Source organism: Acinonyx jubatus, chromosome C1, assembly GCF_027475565.1.
Source record: "Acinonyx jubatus isolate Ajub_Pintada_27869175 chromosome C1, VMU_Ajub_asm_v1.0, whole genome shotgun sequence".
Taxonomy (NCBI): Eukaryota; Metazoa; Chordata; class Mammalia; order Carnivora; family Felidae; genus Acinonyx; species Acinonyx jubatus.
Genome location: NC_069381.1, coordinates 95,511,353 through 95,530,604, shown reverse-complemented (window position 1 = coordinate 95,530,604; position 19,252 = coordinate 95,511,353). Strand labels below are relative to the sequence as shown.

Here is a 19,252-nt window from a genome sequence, read left to right as displayed (position 1 = left end):
AGTGTCGATATTTGACTACATTTTGTTTTTCTTTTCAGTAGTGATGTTTTGGAGTTTCATTTTTAAACCGGGCCTGGGCCATCACCAGTAGCTGTTAGAAGAGGCAACCGCCATCTTTAATGACGAGCTAACAATCCCTCTTCTGCAAGGACTCAAATATTTCTCTCTGTAAACATGCAGCATGCTATTGAGGATATCAACTTCCAAGCCAAACCTAGTTTTTTCGTTACTGTGGAATTATCTGAGACAGATACAACACATGTGATACAGTAGATAACTTGGCACAGATATAAAGTGAGTTGTGACCACACTGTGTGCACATCAGCATGGACACTCACGGCGACGGGCCGGGGCACCCGAGCCGGGCATGTCGGATGAGCGCGCGGGAGGGCAGCCAGCCGGGGGACGGTTGGTTCTTAGCGGTCCTGAAGGCCCTTCATGCAGCCTGGGTAACTTGATGTTCAAAGTAAAATGTGTGTGTTTCAGAATTGCTGAAAAAAAAAATGACTTTTGTTTTTGAAAAATGCTGCTTTTTAGAAAGGAAAAATTACGACTTGTTTTTCTTTGTTTTACACCAAAGGTCACAGCCGTTTCTCGGCCACACCAGTAGTGCCTGTGGCTTTATTTGCACTTGGCACCTTCCAGGGCCCTGGAGTGATTGGTGTTTTCCTAACGGGAGAAGCGCTCTCAGGTTGGAACCCCCCACCCTCTCTGTTTTTGTCGGCTGCCTCTTGTTCTTTTCCTCGGGGGTCTTCCATTTTGTTTAAAACCATCCTTTCTTCAGGGTCCTGCTTCAGCTTTTCTGATTTTTTGACATTTTCTCCTGTTTTCTCCTTGCTAGAACTTGTCTCTCCCACGGTGGCCTTCTTTCCTTCTTCCTGCTCAGACTCTGGTCTACTAGCAGTGTTACTAGTCTTTTTGGGCGGAAGAGACTTTTCATCCGTTCTCTTGCTTCTTTTCTCTGGGGACCTTGTCCTGTTTGTCCCAGACTGGCTCTGCTTTGTGTCTTTCCTGGCAGCACCTGATCCTTCCCTGCCGTGCGAGATCTGCTCAGCACCGTCCCTAGCGCGGCCCCCTCCTCTCTGACTCTCAGACTCTAGTCCTCTGGCTTCAGTATTTGGTCGGCCTTTGCTGCCTTCAGTCTTTTGCTGCTTCTTTGGGCTTGAAGATCGTCCCCTGCTTTTTCCAGAGTGATCCTGCCCAGAACCTGCCCTGGTGCCGGTCTGACCACTTTTACTGTCCCCTTTCCTGGGGCTGAGGGACCGATCTCTGGGTCTTCTCTTGGGGTCAGTGGTGGGAGGACTGGGAATCTTGTCCGAACGTTCTTCTGCATGTCGGCTGGCCGGCTTCCTGGGACTAGCAGATCTACCTCTTTGTGTAACGCCAGTTTCTACTTTTAAGAGATTTTTCTTGTCACCATGCCCATGACTGCCGGGTGGATCCCTTTTGTTCACATTTTTCTGGAGAAAAGAGTGCTGCTTTTTATCAGGCTGATTTTCATTTAAAGTGCTTTTCTTTTCAGGCACACCGCCCTTTAATTCCTCTGTCTGTTCACATATCTGAGCTCTCATTAAAGATTCTTCAGTTACTGGCATGGGGGACCCCTCAAATACGGAAGCAGAATGTGACGCTGGGGGAAATGGTGACTGCTCATCATAAATCACATTTGAAGACGAAGGATTATTATTAATATCCCAATCACCTACAAAAAGTGATTTGAGGGGAACATTATTAAATTTTAGAATTACAACAAATAGGGACAGCAAGTTTTGAACTTTGACAGCCATTCGAATTGTACTGACTGTTTAAATAGCCTGAGTATATTTCATAAATAAAATCTATGTATGTTACCATCTCTATAAAGTTAGATTACATAGACAGCTGTACTTGTGCACGAAGGGTGGGTTGTTTAAATGTACCCAAAATAACAGTAGTCATTTTTCCAGTTTATAATTAATTACATAATATATGATACATAAAGTCTTCCTAAGTAGTAAAGCCCAATAAAAAACTTAGAAGAAATAAATAATAAAATTGGACCGAATTACTTGGTCCAAGAAGCTTACTAATTTGGCTGTCATCAAAGGATAGAGCTTATGGATATGCCAAAATCACTAATCAAGGACACCCGACTGAGGTAACCAGAATGAGGTTCGTGGGCATTTACAAATAATTTTCTTGCATTAAGCTGTCAAATTTAATGTCAAAAGGAAACTGAAAAGTGCAGAAGATAGAAAGAGATGTATTTAATAGCATCATTTTTAATTAAAAAGAAAAAAAAAAAGAATGAAGTGATTTACAAGACATGCAAATTTACCAAGTCTTTTTAAGGAAAGACCAAGAAAAGCCCTGAAAGCCTTAATGTTGCTCAGGTTTCACGTAGGAGCACAGACCGGAAGGAGCCAAACCTGAAGAAGGAAGAGAAAAGGCCTAGGACTATGTAAAAAAAAAAAAAAAAAAAAAAAAAATCACAGCGCAGTTAGCAAAGATGTCATTGGGAACGTATGGTTTACAAGCAGATGGTGGAAGGTAATAACAGAGAATTATAGGCTGGAAGGGGACCGCAGGAGGTCACGTCTATACTTGTCCCTCAGAAGCTCTACGGGGTCGGGCGGGGGTGCAGAAACTAGAAGGGACAAGTCCTGGTGGTGCGGTACTGTATCTAGGCTAGTGCTCTCAGTTAAAACATGATGTTCAAATCCTGTGTGGTATTTCAAAAACCTACAACGAAACCAAGGAACCTGAAGCCCAGTGCAGGAGAACAGACAGTCCCATCCACCTCCCTGACGCCAGGTAGGGTCAGAGCAACTTGTTCTCCACAAGGGACCAGAGAAGCCTAAAGTCCTTCTACTCTTCATTGAGAGAAACTTCTCTTCCATTAAGGGAGTAGATCTTACAATGAGGAAGTAAGTGGCATTTGAAGAGATTTCAGACGTTTTTCACGACATTTAAATCACTTGCCTTTGACAGCAACATGCAGAAGGTTGAAACTAGACCACTTTCTCACACCATTCACAAAAATTAAATCACTTGCCTCTGACGTCCTTGTTTTTTTTTACAAGCACGTTTCTCTATAAAAGCAACTTACAAGTTTTCTGTTGAGATTGCTTAACATATTCCATCCCAACACAAATCACGCCTGAAGCCACTTACTTGGTAATATTCTAATAACCCTGCTGTGTAAGTAGCTTTCGATGGTTCTGGTGTTTACCTTTGAACTAGCCAGCAAAATATCTAGCCCCTTCAAACAGACATTCTTTTTTCTGTCGTCGCCCCCTCCATAACTTTTCAGCTCCAGGTGAGAGCCTTTCCTTACCGTGGTCAGGTATGAGGCCAGTCCCTGGCCTCAAAAGTAGAAGAACTTTATTCCCACCAGCCTGAATGAGTTCAATCGCTCGAGTATGCGTGATACCTTGTGTAGGTTCCCCATTGATTTCAACGATCTGGTCACCAACCTAGAGAGGGAACATTCACAGGAACAACATGAAACTATGCATCCTCCTTCGATTCTGCTCTGTCCACTCGACAGCCGCTCAACCTTACTGACTCATTTATAAACCGTCTAACTTGTACACGGTGCTGTGTCATTGCTAAAGCTGATGGGCGGACGGATGACCACAGTGGGAAGAGACAGCGTCCAGCTTTATTTGCTCTGTAGAAATCCTACAGGAGAAAGTCGCATGTGAGGAGGAAAGAGGATCCGGGCACCTTGAAATCACAAATGAGATCTGGAGTTTTCAGCCAAAAGAGAAGTGCCAGAGGAGGTGAGGTCTCTATGATCCACATGATGCCACAGGGCTGGGTCTGAATGGCCCACCAGGAAGGGTACTTTCCAAGAGGAGTTGAATCTGGAATTTATGTTCTAAAACCCGGGTTGGTGGCTCCTCACCGTGGAAGCCTTTCCTGGCCTCCACGGAGAACTGCCCCCTCCCCTTCATGTTGCCAGCACAGCCTGTAGATGTATGAGGCACTAGATGAATGAAATGTTCGGAGATAAAACCTTCAGCTTGGAGAATGTATCCATATGAATACTGATTTAAAACCAGTAACGGGCGTATGCTCGTGACTTCAGTGTAAAATAATTTCCTTAGGTAACGTAAAACCAGGGACCAGAATGAGATGCCTCAGTACCTCTGCTATTTACTAGAAATGCTGTCTAGGTATTTCAAAAGAAAAGGGGGAAACATGGATACGGCAAGTGTCACTTTTGATAAAAAGGACCTGATAAAAGATACCGATGGTAGTGATTTTAAAATATATTTCGGCAGCACCCGGGTGACTTAGTCAAGTGTCTGACTCCTGATTTCAGCGTATAGTTGGTAAGATTGAGCCCCAAGTTGGGGTCTGTGCTGACAGCATGGAGCCTGCTTGGATTTTCTCACTCTGCCCCTCCCCAACTCATGTGCACATGCTCTCTCTCAAAATAAATAAAATGTTTCAAGGTGACAAGCAGAGGCTTGTTTGGCTTTAAAAGAGATAACCGACTGAGTCACCCAGGCACCCCTCGGTTTAAGTGTCCAATTTCAGTTCAGGTCATGATCTCGTGGTTTGTGAGTTTGAGCCCCACATCAGGCTCCATATTGACAGCTCAGAGCCTGGAGCCTGCTTCGCATTCTGTGTCTCCCTCTCTCTCTCTGCCCCTCCCCTACCCTGTCTCTCTCTCAAAAATAGACATTAAAAAAATCAAAACAGCGAACAATGGAAAACTACTGACATTCCAAACAGCTTACGAAAATTTGTAAGAGCTTACGAAAACAATCCAGAAATAACAACAGAAGGTGACTCAATAATTATTTAACAGAAGCTGGTAGGAAAGTCTGTAGCCACATATATAGCGAAGCCCAGTGGCCAGGAAGCAGGGCCTTGGAGTCATAATGTCTGTGGTTCACCCCTGGCTCCACCTCCAGCCAGCGGAGGGTCTCATTTTCCTCTCTGTGAAATGGGGACAATATTAGTACCCACCTCCTGGGGTCCGGGCGGGGATTTAATGAGATAAAACCTGGTGACACACCAAACACAAGCAGATGTTCCTTTTCAAGTTATCTACTTCCTGGTTTTCCCCAAAAGGACCTCAAGTGCATCAGGAGGAAGATCTACCCGAGCCTGTCCCCCACTGTATACACCGTAAAACATGTCAACTATGAAAAAGAAAACAGATTAAAAGGTTTTGTTGCATATTTATGGAAAAAAAAAAAAAAGGAATCTCTTGAATAATTGGAGGGCATGACAAGTGGACTTAACATAGGAGAAAAAACTTAAAAAAAAACTAACCAAAATAAGATAATAAACATAATAAGATGGAAAAAAGTAATAAACAGAATAAAAATACTTATATCCAGAATATATGAGTGAGATAAAAGCTAATACCCAGATTTCCCTTAATAATAAGTGATTGAAGAAAAATAATTTGTATGAGGAAATAAATACAAATGACAAGTGACAAATCAGTCCTGCTGATTAATGAGACAAATGGAAATTAAGGTAGACAGTATTTGGAGCGTGCTTTGGGCGTATCTTGTAAAACATGACTGAGGTTTCCCTTAATTGCAGTCACATTCTTTGGCTTAACTTCAGTGTCCTAAGCTGCATATTTCTGATTCTTTCGGTACAACGAATAAATTGCAATAAAGCTTGTAATTGAACAGATTTGCCACCAGGTGTCATTTTTGTTTAACTTTAAAACTACATTGCGGGAAGGAGACTAGAACCCCATGACTTTCAAATTTGTGGCAGACGGGCCCTCAGAGCAGGGAAGAGTCCTCGACTGGTCTATACAAAGCCACAGACAAAAAATGGCACTTGTCAGAGGGAAACGTGAACATTCTTTGAAAATTCTGTTGCTTAAAATGAAGAATGCATCTTTTGATAGAACAAATAACAGTTCAAGTTTGTGTTACTGAAAAATGAAATTATGGGGGACAGAGGAGAGGAGAGAGAAAGCAAAGAAAGGAACAAAGGAGAATAGGAGAACCAAAGGAAGAAGTAGGAAGAGGGGACAGAGAAAAATTATGCTCCTCAAAAAAGTTACTCTGTCAACCACAGCCACTACAGTTTATATTAAAATTACACAATGTTTCTAGCACATTGCTTACATTCTCTTAGAAGGCGCTGAGAACCTCTATACTTCCCTGAACAATCTAATCCAGACAGGCATGAGCCGTGGCCTGACGTGAAAACACCCGGGCTGGGCTCACAGGACCAAAGATCTGGGCCACACCACGGCCATCACAGGCTGAGTGAGGCCAGCAAGGGACTTAGTCTCCCAGAGCCTCAGTTTTACATCTATAAGTGGGGAAAATGCCACCTACCTTAAAGGGTTTTTGTGGGGCTAAAACTAAGTGAAAACACATGTTACCTGGAAGACGACAGACGACATTCTCTAAATCTGATTCTGTCCTGCAGTAAAGATCTAACTAAATCTGACACTATTCCCGAATGTGAGACTTTCCCACTCAGCTGATCTCATTGCCTTTACCCAGAACACCTTTTTCTGTCCTCCTCAGATCTCGACCAGATTTACGGATGGCTTAGGACTCACTAAACGTACAGATGCCCCTGACTCTCAGCGTTTTTCCATCTATATCACAGGCTCCCATTTTCTTTTTTTCCTGAATGACACTATTACATTGCCTGCTAACTACTTCACCTATCTCATGTCCTGTCTACCCAGTAATAAGTTTTGGGAGCTGATTTTGAAAAAACAATTCTCTCATTAGTATTTGTCATCCATTCTACACTTCCAACAAATGTATACAGAGCATCTAGTATGAATATTCAGGCCCCAGATCAGGACTGAAGATACTGGAGGGGTGCCTGGGTGGCTCAGTTGGTTGAGTGTCTGACTCTTGATTTCGGCTCAGGTCATGATCCCAGGATCGTGGGATCAAGCCCCGTGTCGGGCTCTTCACTGGGCAAGGAGCCTGCTTGAGATTCTCCCTCCCCCCACCCCCCTTTCTCTGTCTCTGCCCCGCTCTCCTGCTTGCCCTCTCTCTCTCTAAAAATAAAAGGACTGAAGATACTGAAATAAATACTAGGCACAGGACACAAAGTACAGATATCAGCCTAACAAAGAGAGGGAGGAGAGAAGGGAGGCAGGAGGATGGGGCAGAAAGGGATGCCCAGGTCGCCCTGCAGTGTGAGTTTGCTGGAGATAAACTCTCATCATTTGGGCGGTGGCACCAGAGTAAGCTGTCATTAGTACAAAGCAGCCATGATCCTTAGCAAGTCAAGATTTTGATAATTTAGTAGCCAGAGAAAGAATTCTTCTCTGAAAAGCTGATTTCTTAGAGTTTGCAACAAACCTGGGCATGGTAGTAATAGCTCCCTTTCAAACATCAGATCTTACTTTTGAAACGAGAGTTGATTTAACCCTGAAAGTCCAAAGCTCCCATTCATTTGTAAAGAATGACATGTTTTAGAAACAGACTTTGTCTGCTTTAAGGCCTGCTTGCCTTTTATTTGTTTTGTGAGATTAGTGCATCTGAGGGTTATATTTGGAACCAACTTTTGAAAATTATATCTTAGTTTTTGGGGCTCCTGGGTGGCTCAGTCATGATCTCGCAGTTGGCGAGTTCGAGCCCCGCATCGGGCTCTGTGCTGACAGCTCAGAGCCTGGAGCCTGCTTCAGATTCTGTGTCTCCCTCTCTCTCTGCCCCTCCCCTGCTCATGCTCTGTCTCTCTCTGTCTCAAAAATAAACATTGAAAAAATTTTTTAAAACACTTTAAAAATTACATCCTAGTTTTTTGTTTGATTGGTTTTTTTGTGACAATACAATGGGAGATTTTTTTAAAAAACCAGCAGATTTAAAGTATACCCAGATTTAAAAAAAAAAAAAGAGAGGGAAGAAAAAAGACCAAGCTCTCTCTACTGAAATCCTAACCCACTTTCTAATGCCACCCATTCTCCACTCATATGAAATCTCCACTCATAGCCACTCATACTCCCCGCCTTTTGACCTTGTGCACAGGTCTGGTCATTTGAAGAGGGGTGGGGTCTTATTTGGTTTAGGGCTACCCCTTCTCCCAGTTCATTCAGTTCTCACTCATAAAGCTTTGGGTAAAGCAGACACTTGACACATGTTTACAAAATGAGTCATGGGAACAGGGCAGTGATGTGGAAAATTCAGAACTGCAATCATTATTAGAATATACCATCTGATTAAAAAAAAATTATCTTCCCAGATGCCAACTGGTGGCAGAGGGAGGAAGTCCAAAGTTCTCTTGAGTAGTAGGGGGGAGGCTGTCTGGAATTTAAAATTTAATGTACATTAAATGTAAAATCTAACGTATAACGGGATGCCAGTGGGCTATTTTTTTAAAAAATTGAAGCCAGCACACGTCCCCTCTATAAGATTCCTCTTTAAGTAATGTTCAGAGAAAGAGGGAAAATACCTTATGTGCAGACCCATAAACAATCTGGTCTGCAGATGCCCTGTCCAAAGCTAGTGTTTCAGAATTGAGGGCAACTATGATGGATCACGACCCATGCGAATTCTAGTCTTTCAGATCATAGTAAAGGTTCGGAGAGTCATGCTTTTTGATCTCTGGCTACCTCTGTAGGGTAGCTAGGAGGAAAAAAAAAATCCTGGGCCTATTATTTCTGGAAAGAAGTTGAAGATTCTGTTTTATCCTGGCTTTTCCAAGACTTTTAATAAGATGAAAAGGATATTTTATTTATGAGTCCATTTGCCCTCAAATGTGGATGATGTCAGTAAAAAGTAAATTTCCTTACGGACCAAAGTCAAGACGGTGAGGACAGCGTCACCGAGCTACAGCCTAGCACTCTCGAGGGAGGACACGGAATCGCCAGGGGTCAGAGCGTCAAACCAGGAGCGGCTGCTCTCAGGTTCTGTGATGGAAAAACCTGGCTGCTTAGCTCTGGGGGGTTTCCGCACTCCCTTTGATCAACTGTTTTCAGTAGTTCCCAGTCTGGAGCCAGAAGCAAAGGCTGTGGACGGAAGCGAACTCACGTGGATCCTGCCGTCTTTGATGGCGGGGCCCTCCTCAGCCAGACGCAGGATGAACAGCCCCATGTTGTACTCCTTCCCCCCGCGGAGGCTGAACCCAAATCCCCGGGGGCCTCGCTCTAGCTCCACTGGGTAACAGCCAAGGCTCTGGGAGAGAAAGAGTGTAAGGAAAACAAGTTTTTGTGGACTGCTTTAGTGACAGTTTGAAGAAAGACTACCTTTGTCGCTGGAAGACAGCATTTATACAGTCCGTGTGCATTTCTAGATCATAAGAAAGGAATGGGAGTTTGGGTTGAAGAGCTACCTAATTTTTTACAAATGCAGCCCAAGTTAATGTGAAGATTATATGTTTTTTCCCCACTATTTGGTCAATGGGCAACAGAACTATCAGAGAAAAGAGTTTGGAGAAATGCTTCCTTTAAGGAGATTATGACTAATTTTCCTGAAAAAAGAAAAAAAAAACAAAACCCAAACCCAAACCCTACTTTGATGAACTCAAACCCTGCTATTTCTAAGTACCTGACTGGGGGTGCTTATTTCTCCAACGTCAGGGTAAGCTTTTTTACCCTTTACACTCTCTCAGGGAAGCTAAGGGAATGCCAAACACATAGCAAGACATTTGGGGGACGAATGTATCCGAACTGATTTGCAAGACAAATTCACCAGTGTTGGGCCACCGGGTGGCTCAATCGGTTGAGCGTCGGACTCTTGATTTTGCCCTAGGTCGTGATCTCACGGTTCGTGAGATCGGGCCTCATGTCGGGCTCTGCGCTGACAGTGCTGAGCCTGCCTGGGGTTCTCTCTCTCTCTCTGCCCCTTCCCTGCATGTGCTCACATGCACATTCTCTCTCTCAAAATAAATAAAAACAATAAAAGGCTTTCCCTAGGTTCTTTAAAAAGAAAAACTCACCAGTGTCAGCGGTTTAGCCACTGAAAAGAACAGTTTGCACCTGGGGGGTAGCTGCTTACCTGATTGTGCCGGCTGCCTACGACGGAAATCATGGCGGCGTCAGGCTGGGCAAGGTGCTTGTGGTCAGACCATGAGTGTCGGTAAGAGGTGGAGACGTCTTTCCCGATTTCGCCTTCTACGGCACCTCTACGAACAGAGAAATCCAGTCACTCCCGGGACGGAGAGAATGAAAACACTCTGAAAGCCAAGGCAGGTTAGTCTCTTTTCAAAGCTGAGCTTGCCACTCTCCCGACTGGCCGCCGGAAAGGCAGACTGCGTCGAGAGCCAGAGACGCTAGGTGCGTCTGGCGGTCAACAGCCGCATCAGCTCTGTCCACATCCCACGTTGGTTTGGTCTGGTTTTTATTTTGAGGGCGTCTCGGTGCAGTTTTTATCAAGGAAAGCTGCACTCAAGCAGCTGAACCAGAGGGCAGAGGAGCTGACCCTGCCGGGGAGAAATAGCTCTCCGCAGCGCCGATGCCCGCGGAGATGCTGAATTTGTGACAACCTCGCTTTTGTTTCGTGGCTAATATTTTCAACAAAAGAGGTGAGGAAGTGCCTACAGGTACCGCTCGGGCAGGCTGAGAAGACAGCAATGCGTGTGGGTCTGGGGTTCCCTGCCAAAATCAGGGGGACCGAGCGTGGCGGAGCCAGAGGCAGCTGTCGCTTCTTTCTCTCCAGTCCCCGCTTGTCGGGCATGATGGGATGACTGTGTTGAGCCCTGGGATGAGGCTGGAGGAGGGATGAGGTACCGAGGGAGCGGGGGGACCTGGGAAGGTATCTGAGGGCGGAAAACACGAGAGTTCTCATTCTGACCTCACCCGGGGGGGGGGGGGGGCGGGAGTGGGGGTGCGTACGGAAGAAGGGGGAAATGAGAGGGAAGAGCCCACACCTGGGGAGAGCAGCCTCACCTGTCCCCAGGTACGTGGTTGGCCTGTGACTGTCCCATGGGTCTGTGCTGCAGGGCGGGGCTTTGCCGGGCGGAGTTTGTTCCTGACGGCGGGCCATGATGCTCTGTTCAAATGAGGAAACGGGAAACATGACCCTTTGTACATAAAGACGTGGAGGCCAAGTGCTCTACGGGAGTGAGACCATCACAGAGGGTTCCGGACCCTAGTGACTTCGGCACGAGCAGCACTACGGCCGGCTCTCTGGAACTGGGATGTTACCATTTCCTCCCTGTGGCTGTGATCACTGCCTAGGTGTGAAGAGAACAGGAGCCCTATTCTTACCGCACACACTTGCCTCTTCCGCCTTGTTTTGGTCATCCGCACAACAAGGAAATCGGAAGTGTACATACTCAACAACAGCATCGAGAAGACGGAGCTCCAGGAGCCATCCGGCAGCCCATTCTATGGGCTTCTGGAGCGCACGCCCCGCACCCGGCAAACGCCGGGTCTCAGGAGTGCTGGACACAGCAGCCAGTCTGTGAACCGCACGCACGCCTCTAACCCGCATCGTTCACAGAGGAGCAACTGCTCTGCCTGGCACAAATACCAAAGACACACTTATAGAATCATCCCGAGTGTCGACAAATATCGACAAAGGCTTCACTGCTTCTGTTTTCTGAGAGCACAAATACAGGGGACAAAACTGAACATTTCTTTATCATCACCAGTGGCTCCACACCTGCTGCTGTTCCTTGAAGGCAGTTCTCATGACCAAGCATGGGAACCACCTGCCTCTGGGTGGCAGATCATGGGAGATGACAGGTAGGGGAGACTCAGTCCTATCCGTCAAGCTGAAACTTCCGAATGCTTATCTTGTCCATATGTTAAACATAGGATATTAAAAAAATTTTTTTAACGTTTATTTATTTTTGAGAAGAGAGAGACAGAGCATGAGTGGGGGAGGAGAGAGAAAGAGGGAGACACAGAATCTGAAACAGGCTCCAGGCTCTGAGCTGTCAGCACAGAGCCCGACGCGGGGCTCGAACTCACAGACTGTGAGATCATGACCTGAGCCAAAGTCACATGCTTAACCGACTGAGCCCCCCAGGCTCCCCTAAACATAGGATATTGAAAATACCAGAGAGAGGGACCATAGCTTAGTGAATTAGGCCATGAACTCTGCAGCAAGACTGACAGGGGTTAAGCCTCTTATTATTTACTAGCTGTGTGTTCTTGAGGAAATTACTCACATTCCCTGTGCTTCTAATCACCTCACCCATAAAAGGAATTATAGCTACCTCATGGGGTTATCGTTATCCAACAAGCTTATAAATGTACATGCTTCAGACAGTGCCTGGCATCTACCCATTATGTATATGTTTCTATTATGATGAACATTATCATAATCCTCAAAATGATGAAATCTTATTTGAGGTTATATTTTTTTTAAAGTGCACATTCTGAAATTTTTCCTTACTTGTTAAAAATGTTCAACACTTTAAAGTCAAGTGCTCCAGAAAGGAAGAGTGGAGTGTGAACTTTTTTGGGGGAATATGGGGGGAAATGGAAATCTGTTGCTCTTTTTATTTGAGAAAGAGACAGAGAGAGAGAAATGGAAATCTGTTGCTCCTACTTTATTTTTATTTGAGAGAGGGAAGGGAAGGGAAGGGAAGGGAAGGGAAGGGAAGGGAGAAGGGAGGGAGGGAGGGAGGGAGTGAGAGAGAGAGAGAGAAAGAAGGAAGGAAAGAAAGAAGGAAGGAAGGAAGGAAGGAAGGAAGGAAGGAAGGAGAGAGAGAAAGAGAGAGAGAAAGAGAAAGAAAGAAAGAAAGAGAAAGAAAAGAAAAGAAAAGAAAAGAAAAGAAAAGAAAAGAAAAGAAAAGAAAAGAAAAGAAAAGAAAAGAAAAGAAAAAAGAAAGAAAGAAAGAAAAGCAGTGCTCACCCAAAGCAGGGCTTGAGCTCACCTGATTCAGGACTTGAACTCATGAACTGTAAGATCATCATCTCAGCCAAAATCAGATGCTTAACTAACTGAGCCACCCAGGTGCCACTGGTTGCTCTTTTAAATTGCTATCATGGGGGCGCCTGGGTGGCTCAGTCGGTTAAGCATCCGACTTTGGCTCAGGTCATGATGTCAGTTTGTGAGTTCAAGCCCCACGTCAGGCTCTGTGCTGACAGCTCAGAGCCTGGAGCCTGCTTCGGATTCTGTGTTTCCCTCTCTCCCTGTCCCTCCCCCACTCACAGTCTGTCCCTGTCTGTCTCTCAAAAATGAATAGACATTAAAAAAAAAAATTATAGAAATTACTATCATGAATTTTATTTTCCTCTTTAGCTTAACAAGTTACTTATGCTGGCCCTCCTTGCTGGTCTCCTTGCTACCAATCCTACCTGCAATCCACATCCTGGATCCCAGCCCTAACATATAGACTGAAACCCGCCTCTGCCTTACTTAAAAACCTGTGGTAACTATTTATTGCTCATAAGATACTGTCCAAACTTATCACCTGGGCACATCTGCCTTCCCACTGAAGCTCCTCTTCAAAGTGTCACCTTCTCTGAAATCTCACCTGTGGTTCCCTTCAGCACAGTCTTCATAGCATTTACCGCATCCTTTCAGAGCGAGCCCAATACCGGCCTCTCTTGCTAGAGCATGCACTCCTCGAGCGCAGGGATCACACCTCATGTATGTTTCTATTCCTGCACCCACAAGAAATCCCCAGATGTCCTTCCACTTTGGCTTACAGGGTACATCAATGTCAAGTTACGTGCCTCTAACCTTGAGTGCCCATTCTGTAGCTGAATTCTTGTCTGTCATTGTACATTCGTGGCCACCGTTTTAAAGGGAACGGAAACTGATGGGAGAAATTACTTCTATGGACAGGATGACTGGGAGACGCTTGTACCTTAGTAGAAGTCCAATTTAGATAACTTTTTGGCTTCGCTAGCTTGGCCAAAATGACAGGTGTTTAACTTCAGGACAGTACAAATAAGCTGATCAATTTCAGTTTTTTCCTCTACCCTTCCCCCTTCGGTGAGAGATGTCACTGCAGCACAAGGAACCACACACTGGTGCTTCCTCTTTCAGTCACGTGTTCTTTCCTTGTCCTCTTCCTGGTTAAATAAAACTTTCCATCACTGGTATTTTTTCCAGCGTTAGTCCTTCAACCCATGTTGCATGGCTTCTCCGATTTACTTCTGTGTTAAGAGCCGTTCCACTTCACAAAGTTAAATATTTATTCCATGATGCCAAACAGGCTTATGTTCTCTCTCCATTTTATCTGAAAGTTCTTCAGATAGTAAAGCAATGGGTTAAGCAGATCACTCCCTCAGTGAGGATTAAATTTTTGCGGGAGTCTCTGTATGTAATTATTTAAGGAGAAAGTGTATTATCAGACGAAAAAACACAAAATCCCGTAGTTAAACTATGGATACAGACATTACAATGGATCGTGACTCATCCTCTGCAAGAATAAATGAGAACTGTGTAAGAGTACCTCCTCAAACTCCAGTAAGGGGCACAAATGATGGAGACATCCTAGGCTCTTAGGTGGGGTAGCTTAATAGTTAAAGGTATAAATTCCCTCGAAGTTAATATATATCCAATATATCCGAATAAAACACGCAGTTGGGTTTCTTAATAATTTGCTCTAAAATTTTACATGGAAGAGTTTCATGAATATCTCGTCCATTTGGAGTGTGTGTAGGGGGCGGGTGGATAAAAGCTTGCCGTAACAGACAAGATATTGGGACCTACCACAAAGCTACAGATTTGTTAAAAAGTGTGTGTGGATATACATACGTGCACACACACACACACATTAAAACACGTATTATGTATATTACTGTCAGGAAATACATATGTAAATTGACCCAAGAACAGATAAATCAATAGCACAGAACAGCCAGGAGACTCATGTTGGAAGGGGATGCAAACACACAGGAACGGTGGCTGCATAGATCAATGAGGAAAAGAAGTGTTATCTGATAGCTGGTGCTATAAAAGCCCGCTCAGTGTAAGAATAAAAAAATAAAGCTGGATCCCTCCTAAAACTACAAATAAAAGGGAGGCTCCAGATGCATTAAAGAACTGAATGTAAAATCATAAATCTAGCAGACGATGATATAAGAGAAAATCCCTGTGACATGGGGTGGGTAAGGAGAACATGTCTTAAATGAAACTTCAAAAGCCTAAGTCATAAGGAAAAAATTGGCCAATGTGATTGTATCTAAATTAAGAATCTCTGTACAGTGGAGGGCACGATGGTAAAGTTAACATACAGATGACAGGAAAAGATCTTTGTACTTTCTAAAATTAAATTGCACTGGGATGCCTGGGTGGCTCAGCTGGTTAAGTGTCGGACTCTTGATTTCAGTTCAGATCATGATCTCACGGTCGTGAGATCAAGCCCCACGTTGGGCTCTGCACCAAGCAAGGAGACTGCTTAGGATTCTCTCTCTCTCTCTCTCTCTCTCTCTCTCTTTCTCTGTCCCTCCCTCATTTGAGCATGCACCCTCTCAAAAAATTTTTTTAAACTAAATTGGACTAATACCTATCCCAAGGAATCTCTAAATGTCAATAAGAAAAAGACTGAAATCCCACAAGAAAAATGAGTAAAGGAGGGGCAGTTGGGTGGCTCAGTCGGTTACGCATCCGACCCTTGATTTCGGCTCCAGTCATGACCTCATGGTTCATGAGAACGAGCCCTTCGTTGGGTTCTGCACTGACGGCATGGAGCCCGCTTGGGATTCTCTCTCTCTCTCTCTCTCTCTCTCTCTCTCTCTCTCTCTCTCTTTCTCTCTCTCTGCCCCTCCCCTGCTTGCACTCTCTCTCTCTCTCAAAATAAACATTAAAAAAAAAAAAAGAAAAATGAGTAACAGATATGAAGAGGCAACTCACAAGAAAAAAAAGCCCCAAAACAAGCATTTGAGGAGATGCTTAAATTAATGGGTAATGAAAGAAATGCAAATTAAACACGAATGAGAGGACACTTCCCACACTGAGGCTGGTTTGAAAGCAGGCTCACGCCAGGCACTGGCGGACACATAAAGGTGTCGGAAGCTTCCATGGCCTGCTGGTGGGGGTGAAGGTGCAACAATTATGGAGGACAGTCGGTCAGTACCTGGTCACATTAGGCACATATTAGGTACGTATATGCGGGTGTATCCAGAGAGTTTGTGATAATGAGGACCGGAGACAAAGTGGTTGTCTGTGAGGGAGGGGCAGGTGATATGTGGTAAATATACATTACGGAAAATGGTCAGGTAGTTAAAAACAGTGGATTATGTTCATCCAGCAACATGGATAAATCTTAAAATCACACGGTGCTGTGATACCAGAAGCATAAGCAACCAGACCAAACATAGATAATTTAGACATCATCGACACTGAACTTCTGGGCATCAAGAAGGTATGAAGAAAGTGGAAAGACAACGTGCAAAATGGGAGACAAGACTTGCAAGCATCTATCTGTTAAGGATCTAATATCAGAATATATAAAGAAGTCTTCTAATTCAACAACAAAGAAGACAATTCAAAACTGAGGAAGAGATTTGAAGAGACACTTCTCCAAAAAAGATATATGAATGGCCAAGAGCACACGAAAAGATGCTCAACATCGTTAGGCATCAGGGAAACAAAAATCAAAACTATAATGAGACACTATGTCACTCAGGAAAAAAGATATGGCAGCTAAATGCCACAGGATCTGGATTGGATCCTGGAACAATAAAGTGAGAATTTTTTGAGAATTTGGAGAAGAAAACCAACATAAAATCTGTAACATGATGCTATTTATGTGACTGAAAAATAAATGCCGGGGCACCTGGGTGGCTCAGTTGGTTAAGCATTCGACGCTTGATTTTGGATCAGGTCATGATTCCAGGGTCAAGCCCCGCGTTGGGCTCTGTGCTGAGTATGGAGCCTGCTTAAGATATTCTCTCTCTCCCTCTCTCTCTCTCTCTCTCTCTCTGTCCCTCCCCCACTTGCACACTCTCTTTAAAATGAATGAATGAATGAATGAATGCCAACACACACACACAGATATGTATTTTAAAAATAAAACGAGGCACATACAACACAATGGAATGGTTGGCCAGTGGGAGTAGGGAGAGAAATGACACGGAAAGTGGAGATGCATGGGACCAAACAGATAATTAAATGGAAAACAAAACCAAGTATTCGTGGTGACACTACCAGAGCCATCCTAACAGAGTCCTCGGTAGCCTTTGGTAACTTGGGTCACTCTTAAAAATGGAACAGACAGGGGCGCCTGGGTGGCTCAGTCGGTTAAGTGGCTGACTTCGGCTCGGGTCATGATCTCGCGGTCCGTGGGTTCGAGCCCCGCGTTGGGCTCTGTGCTGACAGCTCAGAGCCTGGAGCCTCTTTCAGATTCTGTGTCTCCCTCTCTCTGACCCTCCCCAGTTCATGCTCTGTCTCTCCCTGTCTCAAAAATAAATAAACGTTAAAAAAAAAAAAATTACAAAAAAAAAAAGGAACAGACAAGACGTGACACAGAAGTAGAAATCAATGTTAAGGAATAACACAACTTAAAGATTTCTTTAAAATGAGCAAGGACAGCCAGATACAAGGCGTTTATGTCCCGTCCTTGAGCACAAGTCAGCACGGTAGGGGCCGAGGTGGTGGAACTGTGGGCTAGAGCAGGACTCTTGAGCTACAAATATGCTGGGGCGTGTCATACCAGACATGACACATGGCTTGGGAACTTAGGTAACCATTTCCTTGGCAAAATAAGCTTAAACATCAAATGGTATCTGGTAAGAGGGGACAAAAAGAATGGAAGGAACTGTCTTTTTTGGTAACTGTCTTATCTATTAACAGTGAATGGCTTATGGACAGTAGGGGACAGCAGGGGACAGCAGGGGAACGGTATCAGAGAGGAAGTAATGTAGCTGTAGGTGCTGATCCAAACGTGTGATCTCTGAAAACAGCTTTAGGGCTATAAATACTCATTTGACTCTTCGGTGCAGTTGATAGATCTTATACTGAACACAACGAGAAACTTGGAAGACTAACAAACTCCATGGATGGGATTTTTATGGACAGAAGAGACAGTTTCTACTTTTTTTTTTCCTTAGAAAAAGAAGAGATTTTGAATACTTCCATAGTTTAATAAAACTTGAGTATACAATAAAATAAGGTGTAACCACTGAAATGTGATTTTACCTGTCAAACGTGATTGTCTTTAACAGGCTTTGCTGACACATGAAATAGACTTTAAAGTATACGCTGCTAAGGAGTGTCCTTTCTATTTTTTCCTTTCTATTTTTCCTAAACACTGATCAGCATTATATAGAAAATCTTGGGTACGTCCCCAAGCATTTGGACCAGTGTCAAAGTTAATTTTTAAGAAAAATGACTGAGCAATTGTGGATAACCTCTCTAAGGAAACACTATCAACAGTCAAGGGTAATTTTGGAAAACAAAAAAAATTAAACTAAGAGAAAGAAGCGGTCTGTTCCCAAGTCATCTATTTCAAGGCTCGTCAACGTGTGGTTCCTGGGTCAGTTGCAATAAGATGCCGATAGACACTGAGAGTCAGCATTTAGAAAAGGTTATAATGACTGGACGGAATAATTTTATGCCTGTTTTTTTAAAATTATTTTTTATTAAAAAATTTTTTTTAATGTTTATTTATTTTTGAGAGAGACAGAGAGTGGAGCGGGGCAGAGGCAGAGAGAGAGGGAGACACAGAATCTGAAGCAGGTTCCAGGCTCTGAGCTGTCAGCACAGAGCCCAACGTGGGGCTCGAACCCACAAACTATAAGATCTTGACCTGAGCCAAAGTCGGACACTCAACCGACTGAGCCACCCGGGCGCCCTGTTTTTGTTTTTATTTTTCATTTAATTTGTATGTATTTCACACCAATGCCTTCTGTGTTGGCCTTAGAGAAAAGTCACTGGTCCTTTTTACAGACGGTTAGAGAAACAGTGACCGCAGTACCGCGAACTCCATTACTTCTAGGTGCTTCTCTCACTGCTGCATGCCATGTGTGCTGATAGAAGCGTACTACACACGTCATTCTCCAAACAAGCCTAAAATGTAATTTCCTTGTGACACCGAGGCCTGCTTTTCTTTGTGGGTCACAGAACACATTTAAGGCTAAAAAGCGGGCTCTCGAGATCGCAGTAAAGATACCAGAGCGAAGGCACAGAGATAAAGAAATCTGACCAAAATCACATTAAGTAACAAAAGGCCTTCAAAAAAATTTTTATTGAGCACTTATGACGTGCCTAGCATCGTTTTAGGCCCTTGGGGCTCAGCACTGAATATGACAAAATCTCTAGCTTTGGGAATTTATGCCTTTACATTCTGGTGGGGGAGAGGACAATGAACAAATAGACCACGGGTTCAATAATCTCAGAGAAAAGTGTGGCGAAGCAGAGGGAGCAGGGCGAGGGGTGAGGGGCCTGGGGCAGGTGGGGCAGGGTTA

At 44.2% G+C, this 19,252-nt stretch overlaps 2 protein-coding genes across 5 annotated transcripts in view; one reads left to right on the top strand and one right to left on the bottom strand.

Annotated features, from left to right (window-relative positions):
* PHTF1 (putative homeodomain transcription factor 1) overlaps positions 1 to 232 on the top strand; it is an 89,043-nt gene extending 88,811 nt beyond the window's left edge. For 2 of the 3 annotated variants that reach the window (XR_008295142.1, XR_008295143.1), the window contains one exon: positions 42 to 232. The gene's annotated coding sequence lies outside the window, so the exon portion shown is untranslated. Of the gene's footprint in view, positions 1 to 38 lie in introns of all 3 variants that reach the window. The other variant, XR_008295141.1, reaches the window with a different exon arrangement.
* Positions 233 to 554: 322 nt separating this feature from the next.
* MAGI3 (membrane associated guanylate kinase, WW and PDZ domain containing 3) overlaps positions 555 to 19,252 on the bottom strand; it is a 244,627-nt gene continuing 225,929 nt past the window's right edge. The window contains exons 17-22 of one of the 2 annotated variants that reach the window (XM_027058315.2): positions 10,826 to 10,928; positions 9,936 to 10,062; positions 8,970 to 9,113; positions 3,317 to 3,455; positions 2,318 to 2,408; positions 1,565 to 1,702 (exon numbers count right to left, since the gene is read on the bottom strand). In XM_027058315.2, the coding sequence (XP_026914116.2) occupies positions 2,359 to 2,408; positions 3,317 to 3,455; positions 8,970 to 9,113; positions 9,936 to 10,062; positions 10,826 to 10,928 (563 nt within the window). In that variant the 3' untranslated portion in view covers positions 1,565 to 1,702; positions 2,318 to 2,358. Of the gene's footprint in view, positions 1,703 to 2,317; positions 2,409 to 3,316; positions 3,456 to 8,969; positions 9,114 to 9,935; positions 10,063 to 10,825; positions 10,929 to 19,252 lie in introns of both variants that reach the window. The other variant, XM_027058313.2, reaches the window with a different exon arrangement.